Below are 16,892 nucleotides of genomic sequence, written 5' to 3'. Positions count from 1 at the left end.
TTTCAAAAGGATTAACTGGTTTTTTCTTTCGACCCAAATCTCTGCGGTATTTTTTTGTCTTGAGGGATTTATTAAAAGTTCACAGCTATTGTAATTGCCTAAAGAACCTAAGAAAAAAATTGATGCCTTTATAGAACCAAACTGTACTGTAAAAGCTGCGATTTTCAATATTTTCATCTCAAACTAACACAGAATGTTCAGAATGATAGCACTATTCCAATGAAAGACGAAATCTTTCTCTTGAACTTTTTTTTTAGTACATGGCTTTTCTCATGTCGCTACTGCGTTATCGACTTTTCTTTGTATTGGTTCCTGTCACGACTGTTTTCTTTAGTTCTTTTGGTGGTCCAAAATCACCAAACAGTCGTGACAGGAACCAGCAAAAAGGAAGTCGATAAAGCAGAAGCACATTAGAACTGTCATGTACTGTACAGGAGAAAGGCTTCCTATTTTTATTTTTCGTAAAGTCTCAAAAAAGTAGACAGATCTTCTCAACATTCTCGTTCTTAAATAATTGTTTCAAGAATTTTTTTTTCAAGAATTAAACATCCCTCTCTAATAGCTAGGGGAAAGTACTCTCCCTTCGAACGTTCATGGCTTCGAACAATGTAAATTTTCTTTTAGTTTTCCTAAGAGACTTACATATTTCTATTAAATATTAGTTGAGTTATCATCAGTTGTTGATAATTCCGTGATAATTTAGTGCAGAGGTGTGCAAAAACCGTTGAAACCGAATTAACGTCAAAATAAGTTTGTTATAGCAGCGTTTTGACCATTGACGTACATGTTCCATTTGACGTTTATTCGATTTTAACGGTTCTTGCACGCCTCTGATTTAGTGTAAATCTCTTATGAAAAACAAAAGAAATTCACATTATTCGAAGGCATGAACGATCGAAGGGAGAGCAATTTCCCCTACATTAGAGGGAAAACTAAGAAGTTATGAACCCTTTTAATTTTTACTACCCAAAATGTATTTTTAACTTAGCGAATTTGCTAATTTGTTGACCAAAAATGTTTTGCATATTTAAAAAAAAAATAGGATAAAGAAATGTAGTTGCATTTTGTGACTATACATAATCTAAATTTATTTTTGAATTTTTTGCAGGACATATAATCATGTGTTCTAATCCGGGCGCTTCGCTATCTGGATCGTTTATGTCTAATCCACTTAAAATAATATTTTTATTTTTATTTCCGTAATATAGTCACTACAGTAACGTTTGAGAAAAAGCAAAAATAATAGTTTTATCCATTAAATAAGTGAGTGTAATCGACTCATTGCAATCTTGTGCCAGCTGGGTTCTTCACTAAAAGTTTTCTAGCAGTGATATTTTCGCTAATAACAGTTGATTGATTGAAAACATTTAATGTTTTTTTCCTTGTGAAAAAAGTATTTTAAATCCAAAGGTTTAATTTAAAGTGAATTAGCGAAAAGGCAATCCACTTAGTGCATGCTGACTTAAGTATTATCATTATTTTATAAATTTCCTTTAATATTTTTGATAGTTATTTTTATATTATGTTTCTGAATGAAGCAGAGAATAATTCTATAGATTTAGAAGAAGTAAAAAAGAATGTCATCAGTCGAAAAACAAGCGTTTAAGTAGCACTCTTCGGAAAACGATCCAGTTACCCCACCATACTATACTAATAATTTTTATAGATCGGTAATCATTTTGGCTAAGTGTTTTCTCTTAAAATTGCAGTGTGCATTCCTGTGTCCTTACATAAGTCTTTTCTACAAGGATATTATACTCACATTAAAAAAAAACTTTTAAGTAAAGAAATTTAACTAGATAGGGTAAGTGTGCCAAATTCCGGCATAGTTGCATGCAAGCGTCAAAGTCTCAAGTTTGAAATCTAATATTTTAAATACAAATTGATTTTTTTATTCTTTCTTTTGCAAGAGTATTGCTTGAAACCTTGTAAAGAGTTTACCGTCTTTATTTACTCTAAAATCATTCTTAATACATTTTAAAATGAATAAAAATGTAGACATTAGCTTTGGTGCCTTATTTCGGCCACCTTCGTTCTCATAGTACCTTGCCCTTCGGGAATTCTTCCAATATCTTTTTCACGTCATCTCGTTTGTCGAAGCTACATTTTTTGTTATTCTTTTGCATTGTATAATCTCTAGAGTACATAAAATCTAAAAGTTCATGGAAATTCGAGGAACAAAAAAGGTGGCCGAAATTGCAAGCTGGCCGGAATTTAGCATACCTACCCTACTACTCATTAAAAATATCTTAAAAGGTTTTTAGAACTTATATTATGTCTGGCTGAATCTGTTAAATTAAAAGATTGTTAGTAATTTGCATCTCAAAAATTCATTAAAATAAGTGATATTTTAAATTAAAAGAGTATACCAAATACAAATCACTAAAGAATCTCTTAATTTCACTACTGGCCAGAACGTCCTAAATGAAGTGATTTGTTATTTAAGAGATTATTTCAGATATTAATTACTAAAAGCGTATCGTAAGAGTTTTTTCATAAATGAATAACTTAACATTTATTGATTTAAAAGATTTAACTTTATTTAAGATTTTTATCTACTTGATTGGGCACTCAATGGGTCAAGTGGTAGAGCACTTCCTCTATGATGAAAGTGTCCCGGGTTCGAATCCCCTTTAGGTCACCAGGAATTTTTCTGGCGTTGAAGGTGTTCGGATTGCATCCAGTGAGCTTCATTGCACTTGAATCCACGGGCATGGGACTGACAAAATCCCGTATAAGAAAAAATAATAATGGATGTCCCGAACTCCCCTTACGGGAAAGTCGAAGTTCCTCTATGGAATGTTGCCACCATTACTATTATATTATTATTATTAATAATAATTTTGAATATTTTTAATGGGTTTAATTTAATTTTTTCGAAACTAACTTGATTTAAAAGAAATTTGATTATTTTTTTTAATAGCATACAATTTAATTTGAATTATTTAATTTAGTTTGATTTATAGAGATCGCTCCCGGTAAAGCCCTAAATAGACTCAGGCTGATCCTCTAGTACAGTGATTTTTTAAATTTTTGGTAGTAAAAGATTACCACAAACATATAAAGGCAGGACACGAGTGTCCCTTCCGGAAGCGTTCTTTGGAGGTTTTTTTGCTTAAATTTACCTTACATAAACCTTTACTCCCCAATTGTGCAAGATAAGATTCGTGAGGATAAACTTGAGTCTATTTTTGGGATTAAGGGCCTAAATAGGTTTTCGGTGTTTTTCGAAAATATTTAGCTTTTAAAGTTTTACAGTAAAGTTTTATCCCAAATTGTCCTACACTGAGGGCTTTGGATCATCTTAAGCCCTTGTGAAAATCTTTATCGGGCTGCATAGCGGTAGAAAACAAAAATTGTTAAAATGATAAAATACTATATAGCCAAGGAAGCAGCGTTTCCAGACGCATGGTAATGGGTGGGAAAGGTGAATTATTACTAATTCATTTCAGGGAAATCTCTTAATTTAAGAGTTTTTTTTTTAATCAAAGAAACCGCAACACCTAAAGTTGGAATGACGAAAATTGAATAATAAATAAAGTAATAAATGAAAATCGTAATATATATATAAGTACTTACTTTGTGATAAGTCCTGGTATGCACAGTTGATACGACGCAACGTTTAAAAGAGAATCCCAATTACCACGAGCTTCAAAAGTTTTACCGAAGATTTATTCGTGTTGTAAAGTGACAACGAAACTGTATTTAATTAAATCATACTTTTATTTATCTCAAATTCCTGTACACTGTAATTAAAATTATAATTCTCTCACTATCTCGATAAAATCTTCAATATTTTTTTTCTTCTCGTGATAATATTTACAATATTTAATGATAATATTAAATATTCCATTTTTTCTCTGTGTTTTCTTCTCATCTTTCTCTAATATAGCTATATAATCCATTTTTTTTTCTTCTTTAGTAGTAAATGCTTCTCGTGACCTTAGATTAATACAAAGGTATATTCATCTTATATGCTCTGCTTTTGCTTATCGCTAGATTTATTCCATTTTCATTTTCTTTTTTTTTTAAATATAGAGTCGATCACAGAAATATCTTGTGTATATTTCTATGAGAAAACCGATAAATTTTTGCCCTATCTATACACAATTTTTCATCATTTTCTTTCACCCAAAATCTCTCCATCAATATTTTTCTTTCTTCTTTAAATATCCTAATGATCGTTAATAAACATTCTTAATTACATACAGTTACTTCTTTTTCACTAATAAATGAATTGGGAACATTCTTCTGCAAATACTTTCCATCGATGTAAAGACATGATTTTCTTTTATACAGAAAAAAGAATCATTTTCCATTTATATCTGGAAAATTGCTAAAAATTTATTTGAAAAAGATCTGGCAAAATTTCTGCTATCATTAACATTTAGATTCTTTTTTTTCTTGAATGAAAAATATATATCAAAGACCATCATTGAGGATGGATCTTGTATAAAGAGAGCGCGTGTGCTTCAAAAAACATTCAGTTTTTTTAAATGGAAAACTTTGTGATTGAAGATAAATAAAGAATACTTTTGTGCGAGATCATACTTTATAAAAAAATATATATTACTATGTGAGTTGACTATATTACAATTTTTTAAACACTGTTCTTTTTCTCATTTACTTTTTGTTTTCTTCATTTAGTCCACGTGAAAGATTCAGTGTGTTTCATTTAGTAGCGCCACAATTTATCATTCAATCGTTTTCTTTTAATATTTGGGGTTCATATTCATAACTCATGCTGTTTTTTTTTTTCAAGGAAAAACTATTACAAAGAAGCACACTTGAGCAATTTTTCCAAAATATTTTTCTCCGTTTCAAATTTGAAATAACTGAAAAAAATTTTAGATCTTTTTTAAAACTATTTCTAAGCTCAGTTGGTGGTCATTTTCTTTTATTAAGTACAATTGCCGCAGACTTTTAATCGTTTAATCCGATCTACAGAACAGATTTTCAAATGATTTTTTAGGAATTTAACGTTCGAATGTAGAATATCATATTTGTATAAATTGCATAAACCGAATGTATGAATACATTTTTACTGATTTCAATTGTAGCGGGAAATACTAATTCTAGCAGTTTTAAAACTATTTTGTGAACAGCACACCAGATACAGTGGGACCTTGATAGAGTCAATCCCCGATAGAGTCAATCTCCAATAGAGTCAACAGCTATTTTTTTACTCTGCGGACTCCGAAGGGTTAACTTGGACCCAAATTGACTCCGATAGAGTCACCCAATCCAATGAAGTCCACAGGCCTGGAAATAATTAGTTGACTCTATCGAGGTCCCACTGTATATAATTATATCTTTGCCTTTACATTATGTTTGGAAACTGCTATAATTACAGTTCTAGCAATTAAAATTCGGCTGTACTAGTCCCCGCAGTTTGACATTAGATCTCAAAAACTCCAATAAAATTACTATTCTAGCAGTTACTGTTTGCAGTACTAGTTCTCAGTGAGACTTCACATCTAAAAAGCAGATGAGGAATATTATCTTTTTGCATCTTCTAGAATAATAAAAGACAAAGTGTTAGAATTCTAGCACTATTATTCTAAATACTTAAATGCAGCAGTTAAATGCCAATGATATAGATTCAGTTGCCTATTTATGTCTCAAAGAGAAAACTAGTTTTCTCTTTGCTACGGGAAACACAAAGAGTTTGACGCTGGTAAAGTAAAAAAAACATTCCACTAGGCAGTTTGAATTCTAGCAGTCAAAAGAGACGGCGTGAAATATGTACTACTCTTTGCTGTTTTTCTTTTCTCGTATAAATGAGTATAGTAAGAATATAATTTCGAAAAAGCTGAAATTGAATATTCGACTGATTAGTTATCGATTCTTGCAGTTTCTCAAAAATCAAGAATTGCCAAATTGTTGCAATTAAAATTTGTACAACTTAATGGTTAGTGATTCTGATTCTAGAAGCTTTGTTTTCAGTTAATGCATAGAGCTAGTGTCATAAATGCTGCTAGAATTACAATTTCAGCTATTTAGTCTTAAGTAGTAGTTTTCTAGCACTTCTTTGCCATATTTAAGCAATATCAACATTGTATTCTGACATCTTTTATCTTGCTACATCTTAATGATATCGACAGTACAAACGTGCCCTGTTCTTTTTGTCTTTGCGTGAAAAACTAATATAATGCTACACTACTGCTAGAATCAAGATTTCTACCATTTTGTGTTAGGTAATACTAACCACCATTCAAAATTAAGTTGTACTGCTTGAAGCACTTCCTGGTTATATTTTAGCTATATTGGAAATGCGTTCTGGTATTTATTTTTTTATCGAAGAAAATTAATATTGAGGTAAAAATGCTAGAAACAGTATTTCCAGCATTTAGTACCAGGCTGTACTGCTTATGTTTCTACAGTAAAAAGCGCACTGTTCTCATTTTTATAGCGTGGAAAATAAATATTGATAAATATCTGCTAGAAACAGGATTTCAACCATTCCGAATGATGTAGTACTGCTTCTAGCACTGCCATGCTATATTTTAACGAGGAAAACTAGTATTAAAACTAGTATTTTTTTAACCTTCTTAAAGGTTTTACAATTTAGTGCTAGATACTTCTGATTCTTGTAGTTTTGTAGTAAAATTTCCAAGCTCAAAGATTAAATGATCTCTATCTTTTCAAACACCTTAAATGTCAAAACTGCTAGAATTTGGTTTACCGATACAACTGACAATCAGTATTTGACAAGATCAGAGCAGAAACTGCTAGAATACAGTATTCTTGCTCGCATTAATTTTTCTTCATTCAACTTATTTATGCATTTATATCAATCTGATAGTCTATATCTGGGCGACGAAGTTTAGAGTGATTTTCCAGGTTAAAAAAAATTAAATAGAAAAACAATTCAAATTAACAACAATTACATTCAAAAGCACTTAAAGTTAAGATTTTAGATTGATTGTGTAAATATTAAAATATTCGCAGAAAATCTATAAATGATTCTCTTGAGCATGTAAAAACTATCCAACTTTTCTAAAATTACCAAAGAATTATTTTTTTCTTTTTTTTCTATTAAAAAATTACACAATTAAATGTGTGAAATGCGATTTGGCACTATTTCGACGTGATTATTTCTACAAAAAAAAAATAGAATAATATAAAAGTAATGTTTAGGAAAGATGTTGGTAAGATTGTTTTGGCGGGAAATGCGAGTGTGTTGATTGTGTGAGGAAATTTTGTGAGATTTTTTTCTGAGTGCAAAATTGTGGGTTTGTGTCTGAGGTGACACAAGTATTTTGAATTACAACGTCCGTTACTGCGGTAATTTTATGTTAAAAAACAGTGAAAGCGACAAATATTCTTTTTCACTTAATTCTTTTTTTTTCTTTTCTGTCCACATGAAAAATCTCTAAGGTATCACAAAGGCGTGCATTCAATTATATTTATCTGTATGTGCTTTTGCTGATTAGTTTTTCTTTTTTTCCATCTATTTCTGCTTCTTTTTTTTTAATAATGAGCCAGTCACAACAATACACATCGAGTTCTTACAATTAAGTTCAGTTTCTTGCTCTCATCATTTTCACAACAATTCATTTAGCGGATGAGGTGTGTTTAATATGAAAATGAAAATGAGCGAAGAATGAGGAGGAAGAGAGACGGGAGAGAGGGTGAAGAAATAGCGATAAGAAATAATTTTTCTTGGAACAATATTTTGCTTGAAGTTTCAGCAAAAAAAATTAAATAAAAATATAGAGAAAATTATGTGAATAAAATGGCTTTTCTCATTTTGATGCTTTGTTTTTTTTTTACCCTTTTTCGCTTTTTTTTTACTTAAGTATATCTTACTAGGTTTTATGTACAAATACACTTAATTGGTTTTTCTTTTCTTAACCATTTTCTTTTTACTTAAATTTATCTTCGCCATTTAAGTACGTTTTTTGTGTGTGTGTGTTTTTTTTTTAATTTTAATATACAGGAGTTATTGGGACAATTCTAATAGCGCAGGCACAATTAAATCTGTTTTGAAAACACCAATTTGGGAACAGTTAGAGCGAGATGACTATATGTCTCTCATTTTGCTGAAACAGTCAAATAAGATGTTTCCAAAACAGAATAGAATTGTGCGATGCTCATAAGTAAAAAAGAGCCTCAAAGGATATTCCTTTGAGTATTAAAAACAAAATAAACCTAAAAAAAAATACAATAACTTAATCAATATCATGGCAAATTTGTGAGAGATTCAACAGATAAAATGTTTATCACTATTGCTCATTGGATATTATTTGTGTTTGTGAATTTCTCTCACACGCAAGAATTTTTTTTTCATTTTCTTTTGAGAATTTTAACAATTATTATTAAAAACAAATAAAATAAAACCATCACGGCGGGCAGAAATATTTGTACAATATCATACTTTTCTTGTTTAGAAACTCTTTTTTTTTTCTTCAATTTTACCTTGCTCATCTCACGTTCCGGCATTTTAAAATAAAAGAATTCTTTTGCTAAAAAAACAAAAAAAAAAATAACTAAAAGGGGAAATTCTTAATAAAATAGTAAATCATCTGTGTTTTTTTTTTGAGTTGTTTTCCAACGTCACATGCAACACAAAATTGCAGCACTAAGTTTCACATTGTTCCTTAATTAAACATCACGTGAATTTCTCGCATATTCCACGTGTCCAGTTCTGTTTATATTTTTTTTACTTTCACTTTTTTTTAAATTTCACTAAGGGCACAATTTTGCGAACGTTTCACTGTCCATGGAGAAGTCATAAGATACGTCACAGAAATCCGAGGGAAAAGCCAAGTTCATTTTAGGCCGCTTTTTTTGAGCATATTTTCCTTCCTATCTGCCTCCTAATCCCTCAGAAACTCAGCAAATGACATAAATCCATCCTCTCTAAAAACCCTCCGTTGCAATTTCAGTTCAGCGAGGGTGTCTGGATGGACACTGTGACGTCATGGGGCATCCACGATGGTTACAGGCACGTCCCGTCCGCAAAACGCACCCTTGGCGTGTCTCAGACAATTATCTCGCGGATTACCCGGCGATTCCTTGAGTTAGGCGTGGAGTAGCCACTCTCCAGGCTCTCATCGTAGCTCAGTGACATGTGCTGTGGCGGTGGTTTGGCGTCTTCGGGCTCCATCTGCTCCATATAGGGATCAGGGAGGCCGCTGACATCGTGATAGGGGGAGTCTGCAAAGGAAAGACAAGGTAAGTCTTTTATTTTCATTTATATCCTTTTCTTATTTATTTTATCGCCGTCTTAACAATGCTTTCTATCCTTTGGCCGTTTGCTTATTACCGGACGAGAGGCCAAACGGTCATAGATATTAACCTTTTGTTTTCGACGACCCCTCCAATAAGTCGAAATCACCTATAAAGATTGTTTTGCAAAAGACTCTTCTTGGAATGTCTCTAAAAATGGTTCAACAATTTATTTTATTTTTGGTTATATTTAGACAAAGATCCAGGACAATATTTTGTTTTCTTATTTATTTTATCGCCGTCTTAACAATGCTTTCTACCCTTTGGCCGCAATTTGCTTATTGCCGGTCTAGAGGCCAAACGATCACAGATATTAACCTTTTCTTTTCGACGACCTCCCATAAGTTTTTTGGCAAGACTGTTTTTTAGGATGTCTCTAAAAGTGGTTCAACAATATATTTAATTTTTGGTTATGTCTACGTATATCTATTATTAAAATTTTCAAAGAAGAATGTCAGCTGATCAGTTACGTCATGTTACAAACAATCTTTGTGAAAATAGAACAAACTTTCATGAATTTTTTAAGAGAAGTTTTTGACAAAACTTTACGAACAAATGAAACATTTTTACGAACATTTTTTTCTGCTGTTTACATTTACGAATATTGACGAATTAATGTTTGTAAAAGAATAAAAAATGCTCCTTAGTTTATCGTGTTACGAATAATGTTTGTGAAAAGAGTACAAAGTTTTACGAACTTTTTAGTGAATTGCACGATTTACGAGCAACATGATCAATTGACGAGTATTTTTAGTTCTTTTACAGACATTTGTTAGCACATTTTTGATTGTCTGACAAAAATTTACGAACAAATGACAAATTTTTACAAACATTGTTTTGCCGTTTATGAACGTTTATGAACATTAACGAAACAATGTTTGTAAAAGAATAAAAAATGCTCCTTAGTTTATCGTGTTATGAATAATGTTTGTGAAAAAAGTACAAACTTTTACGAACTTTTCAGTGAATTATACGATTTACGAGCAATATGATCACTTGACGAGTATTTTTAGTTCTTTTACAGACATTTGTTAGCACATTTTTGTTTGCCTGACAAAACTTTACGAACAAATGTCAAATCTTTACGAACATTTTTTTTGCCGTTTGCGAACATTTACGAACATTAACGAACCAATGTTTGTAAAATAACAAAAGATGCTCCTTAATTTATCGTGTTACGAATAATGTTTGTGAAAAGAGTACAAAGTTTTACGAACTTTTTAGTGAATTGCACGATTTACGAGCAATATGATCAGTTGAGGAGTATTTTTAGTTATTTTACAAACATTTGTTAGCACATTTTTGTTTGTCTGACAAAACTTTACGAACAAATGGCAGATTTTTACAAACATCTTTTTACCGTTTACGAACATTAACGAACTAATGTTTGTAAAAGAATAAAAGATGCTCGTTAAGTGATAATGTTACGAATAATGCTTGTAAAAAGAGTACAAACTTTTACGAACTTTTTTGTAAGTCCCCAGTAGGAATTAACAAACATTTACGAACAATTTTCCAAAATATTTTTTTCTGTGTTTTTTTGGTATACTAAGTTTCTGTAGTGGCTTATCTGATCTTAGGGTTAAATACCGGGCTTATGAAAGTCGTCTGATATTTTCTAATAGGCTTTAGCGTCGATCTTGCCGTTCATTCGGTTTTCGGTTGTTGTGAAAGGTTAAAGCAGGGATGTACAAGAACCGTTTGAAAACCAAATATAAACGTCAAAATAAGTTTGTTCAGGTAGCATTTTGATCATTGACGTACAAATTTCGTTTAACGTTTGTTCGGTTTCAAACGGTTCTTAAACACTTCTAAAGCGGTCTTCAGACTAGAGGTTTAACCTAGTTCCCGAAGATCTGAGAATCCCAAATGGCAACCAATTTTATTGCTTTTTTGGAATCTAAAAGGTCATTTGTCCTTAATAATACAATCTTAAGTCAAATTTTCCAAAATATCTTGACTGATAAGAAATTATAACAGTTAAGCCATATGTCTAAGCCTTAGGTCTGAAGCCCGTATAAGTTAAAGGGTTCCTATGTAAGGGGAAATTAGGGACTTATTGTATTCCTTTAGTGCAGCAATACCCTATCTGGGGTCTAAAATCGGTTTTTATAGGTTGAGTTAGGCGGTTGGGATTGTAGGGACTTACCTAGGTGCTGATCTAGTCGCTTCTTTGGCTTGTGCACCGCTGCATAGGGATCGCTGCAGTACTCCTGGCGCGAGGGATTCTGGCTGTTGCGGACATTGTGGTAGTCATCGCCATGTTGGCTTGGGGTAGTCGTAAGATGGGGGTATGGGGCGTAGTCGTCAACAGCCCCATATCCACCATGTGTTAGGGGATCGTAACCATAGGATGGTTGTCGTTCAACAAAATTGTGTGATGGTACAAGATTGGTCGTATTGCCGGCTGCAGCGCTCATCTTCATCTGCCAGAGGCTATCCTGGGAGTTGACACTGCCACCGTTGTTAGAATTGGAATAGCTGTTGTCCATATATCCAATATTCACCCCTGTATTGAGATAATAGCAAGGAATACATAATGATTTGAACTTTATTCAATTGCTCAGGTACAAGAACTTAGAAACTGCAATATATACAGCTAACTACGAAAAAGTCAATTTGTTTGGTGAACAAATATTTGTGACATGTGTTTCCCGGTATTGCTAGAGTGTTACAAGCAAAAGCAAAAGTTTTCTCTAAAATGCACAAAGCTCAGGGTTTGGTATGGTATGGGTACCGGGTGGAGGGTAGGGTGTGGGTGGTATGTGTATTTAAGTTCATGAATTAAGCACACAACCTCCTTATCTTGAAGGTGAATTGCTTAGAGAGACAGTGTTATCGGGTGTAAAAATTTTCACAAAATAGCAAAATTCCCCTGGGAAAAATACTGTCACTATCTCCTGGATCTCCTTCCTTGTATGATTTCTGCAGCATTTTGGAGAATAAACATTTTGTTGAATTTAAGTCACACAAATATTTGCGATAGCACATTCTTGTGCAGTGTCTTGTTTTGCCAGTTGTATTTTCTAGGATGTGATATGTTCAATAAATTTCTGCAGAAACCACACATGCACACACATACACACACGCTTTTGTGGGAAAGGGCGAAGAAAATTCAGAAAAGTTAGATAGAGGTGCAAAAGAGGCTGACTAAGCATCCTTAGACAGGGAAGCTACGATAAATGGGAACAAAAAGCTTAGTTATAAGTCCAGATAAGCTTATGGTAGGTGAGATTATTTCCAGGTAATATCGAAATGCCTGTTAAAAAATCGAATAATTTAATCGAAACCTTAAATTTTTGAGCATTCACAGCTGGAGTTTGCCGAAAAGATATTCGAAGATCTGTTTCAGAAGTCAATGAAATGGCTTCGAATTTCGAAATGTTTCGAAATGTTAAACAAAGAAATCAGTCTCACAACATTCCTGTCCCATTATAATTCCCCTTAAAATAACTGAATTACTGTTTTTTTTAACAAAATAATAGCTTGTATTCGAAAATCGGTTTCGAAAGCCAAAAAAAAGATTCGAATAGCGGACTTTCTGTCGATGTCTCGAGTGTCAACATGTGTTAGATTTCACTTTGTTGAGAGGTAAAACAAAGAAATCAGGATCACAATATAACCTGTTCCATTTTCATTACTCTTGAAATAGCTGAATAACTATATTTTAGGAGCTTTTGAAGTTAGACTGGTATTTCATAAATTTTTCCATCCTTGTGCGAAAGTTGTTTCTTCGAAGATTAACAACATTTTTTGTAAATAGACTTCCATTTATCTTTTAGCCAAGACACTATTGGTTCTATTCACTAATAACCTTTCGAAGAAGAAAAAGCCACTCTAAAGTCAACCCAAATGAATGAATTATCTTGTAATGTTTTTGTTTAATAAATGAAGTATAATAGCGTAGAATTCTATAATTATGTCTTTTTAATATTCTTTAAAATTTTTATACTAATTCTACAAAAAAAAATCTTGTCTTATATTTTCGAAACGTTGAACAAATTCAAAAAATCTATCCGGATAACGAAGCGGACATCTGTCATATTGTCTCCCAATCACCCGAATAACAAATCAGGCACTGTAATTTTTATTTTTTCCCTCTGCAAACCATTTGAAAATTGACCGGAAATCTAAAGGGAAAGCTTAAATATTCAAAGTTTAAGCACTGCTTGTTCTTCCATTTCGAATTTTCAGTATTCATTACACTTCAATTGTTAATAACGTCAACAACACTGTGTAAACGTTTGCTGCTAAAAGAGCATTTTTGCGCTGTTTTGTGGAATTTCAAAAAGTCCTTTACATGAATTTTTATTCAGTTTTATGCACCTTGTCTCATTGGATTTTCGAACTTCCAACGGGTTTTTAGGTTAATTCTCTCTGATATATACTTTCGAATCTATACAATATAAACCTTAAAAGAAAAGAGCTATCAAATGAACAAGGTTATTTCATAACGTAAGGATTGGATAATCAAAATCAAGCTGCGTCACAGATTTTTTCGAAAATAGAATTTCAAAAGTCGATTTTTGAGTATTAGGGCTACTGAGCAGTGCTTGCACGTTGTGCCTTGGGTGATAAAATTCGAGCAATTGGAATAGAAGTTACGGTCTTTTTAAGATTTGTTTTCGAACGATTTATTTTTGGAGTTTCGCTTTGAAAGTTATTATTTGAAGTAAGGATTGGAGAATCAAAATCAAGTTGCGCCGATTCACAGCTTTTTCGAAAATCGAATTTCGAAAGTCGATTTTTCAGTATTAAGGCTACTGAGCAGTGCTTGTACGTTGTGCCGTGGGTGATAAAATTCGAGCAATTGGAATAAAAATTACGATCATTTCAAGATTTGTTTTCGAACGATTTATTTCGCGAGTTCCGCTTTGAAAAAATTTTTCGGGACCGAAAAAAAGCCCATGAATAAATCTAGTGGGAAAGTAAAATTGCATATCTGCAGGAGATATCTTTGGGATAAGTTATGGAAACGCTGTGATGTATGCAAGAAATTATCAGCGTCAATTTTTCATCCTATTTTCAGCGCCAACGGGTCATAAGAAATGTATTTCAAATTTACCGTGTGAAAAGGATTTGCATACATTCAGGGGCATCTCGAAAATTATTTTATAAATGACCTCCCAATAGTAGGAAATTAATATCAAATTCTTTCAGTCCGTTTTCTCTCATGCTGGAACTCAATGTAACTCAGATCATAGAAGCTGGAAGGGTCAAGTATTCTTTAATCGAAAGATTCTAGGTCCAGCTGTAAGTTATTAAATGTTGAGACTCTTGAATCGTTTTCCCATAAAAATTAAGCCCGATCCAATGAAGCTGGGTTTCCCCCGGACCACAGAGTCTGAGACTGTGAAGAATCTCAGTTAAAAGGTGGAATAGGCAAACACTTGAGGAGAATGTGGTGGCTTAAGGAAACAGAGAAAAAGGAGAATTCTCTACAAAATGAACTTTTTCACTTTTCTCTTGGCTGCAGACAAAGTGCAGCAAATATTGTAGTAGCAGTTTTTCTGCGGTAGAAATGGGTGATAAGGTGGGACTTTGTCTGGGAAGAATACCCAGCGGTTGCATGAATAGTACACGTAACAGACTCTAAGTCGATGTGGTTTGTGACTAAAGTTCTCTTCTCAACATCCCCTCACCAATCTCATTTCCAAAAGTACATGACCACAATTTCTGTCCCATTTATCGCCTGAGACTTGTGGCCCTCATCACTGGCCCAACCTTCTTGAAGTTACCTCTAAATTAAACTGCCCATTTGCTCCTCTGTACATTCATCCCCAAACTCTTGAGGGTTTTCACTGGTAGTCCAGAGGCTTGGATCCTCGTGCCTGGATTCTCTTAACTAAAACACATGTGACACTCGGGAGCCATATAAGGGACATGGATAATAGCTTAAGGCTATTCTCCAAACAATTATGGAAATTTTCAGGACTTCATTCTGAAAAGTTCTCTTTAGTTTACGTTTTAATACCTCATTTATTTTGAATGTTTATATTTTTTTTCTAAACTAATCCAATAAATATTTGACAAATGAATTACTAATTTAATTAAAGTTTTATAGTTTGTTTTATAGGTTTCTATACCACAAAATTTTCAATGCGTGTTTCCATTGAATTAATTTGTTCTATGAATCATTTATTCAAATCGAATTTGTGTTGAATAATTTTCATTATGCAATGGAAAAATTTAGAGTGTGAATTATGTACAAATCGGAATTGATTATTAACATCAAATTCTAAATGATTTTCTTCCGGAAAAATTAGTATCGGATTTTTTTTGACTTTTAAAGCCTCAATCGTTTCAAACTTCGTATTCAAATACCAAACCAAAAGAAATTTTCGGAATCTAAAAGCTCATTTAAATACGGACATCATGAATTTATCATCAATTCTAAACACTCCTGGTATTTTAACGATTTTAACAATCAAAAATTTTGACATCTGTGACATCATTTTCATTTATGGATTTAAATAATTCTAAACTGATTGATTCTAAACACTTATAAGAATTCGAGATCTCATTCTAAACCCTTCCAAAATTTTATCATCGATTCTGATCGCTTGATAAGTTTTGACATCTGTCATAGTATTCATTTTGAAGTTTTATGAATTTGAATGGTTCTAAACGCAACCCAAATTTATAAAAAAAATCTATACGGTCCGAATATATTAATATTTAGGACGGTATAGCGTTACGAAACTATATCAATTATTTGTTTTAGACGCTTCCGAAATTTTATCTATAAATTCTAAACATTTCAAAGTTTTTGACATCTATGTCAGTATCCATGTAGCATCTCAAGACTACGTTAGTAATTTTTCTTTAGACTTGAAGGGGCACCATGGGTTCAAAATGCTACAAGATTTTAAAACCTGATTCTAAATGCTTAGAAGATTGTTACAGTTTATTCTAAACATTTCGAATTCGAAAATTTTGACAGCTAATTCCAGGCTCTGCAGTGAATTCTAAATGCCTTCAGGATTTTAATTGTTGATTCTAAGCATTTTGAAAATGTCAACAACTCGTTCTAAATGTTTTCGAGATTTGATAGATTTTCTCTGAAAAGTTTTATGTTCAAAGTATTTTCAGAAATTTATGATTTTTAGAATCAGTTTATAATTGGTTATTAAAAAACTAACAATGTTAAGATTTTTGTAGTGAGGTGGATGACTTTCGGAGGATAGGCGATCAATCTTCTTTTTCTTATCATTCACAAGTAGAGCTTGAAAAATTCGAAAATCTATTTGAAAAGCCAAAAGAGACATTCCTATTTCTTGATACTATCGCAAGGTGGCTGAAGTAGGGGAATGTAGGCAGGATTCGCACGTGTGAGCCTTCGAACGATGCGAATTTTCTCTTTATTTCCAAAGAGTTGGTTCAGAACTTCTTAGCCATAAGTTAAGTATTTATGAACCTTATCTTCATTGTAAAAATAGGTCCAAGCCCTTCTTTCCTAGGTGCTAGGATTACAAATAGAAAATTGGCCCAAAATGGGTAATTTTGATGGCGCACATTTCATTTGATTTCTCATAGTTAAACTCATTTCTAAAAAAATCACTTACACATTAGATGAAGAGTATACTTGAGATGATATTTGAGGAGGGAAATTATTTTCACGGTGGCATTCGCAAGTACTAGACTGTGTGTGGTTTCAA

At 32.5% G+C, this 16,892-nt stretch overlaps 1 protein-coding gene across 5 annotated transcripts in view; it reads right to left on the bottom strand.

Moving 5' to 3' along the window:
• Positions 1–3,704: 3,704 nt before the first annotated feature.
• Positions 3,705–16,892, bottom strand: part of LOC129806845 (hemicentin-1) — a 687,416-nt gene continuing 674,228 nt past the window's right edge. For 4 of the 5 annotated variants that reach the window (XM_055855638.1, XM_055855639.1, XM_055855636.1 and 1 more), the window contains 2 exons: positions 11,384–11,743; positions 3,705–9,162 (listed from right to left, as the gene is read on the bottom strand). In XM_055855638.1, coding sequence (XP_055711613.1) covers positions 8,987–9,162; positions 11,384–11,743 — 536 coding nt within the window. In that variant the 3' untranslated portion in view covers positions 3,705–8,986. Of the gene's footprint in view, positions 9,163–11,383; positions 11,744–16,892 lie in introns of those variants that run through there. The other variant, XM_055855637.1, reaches the window with a different exon arrangement.

The sequence above is a fragment of the Phlebotomus papatasi genome, chromosome 3 (assembly GCF_024763615.1).
Source record: "Phlebotomus papatasi isolate M1 chromosome 3, Ppap_2.1, whole genome shotgun sequence".
Classification (NCBI taxonomy): domain Eukaryota; kingdom Metazoa; phylum Arthropoda; class Insecta; order Diptera; family Psychodidae; genus Phlebotomus; species Phlebotomus papatasi.
This window is presented reverse-complemented; position numbering and strand designations above follow the sequence as displayed.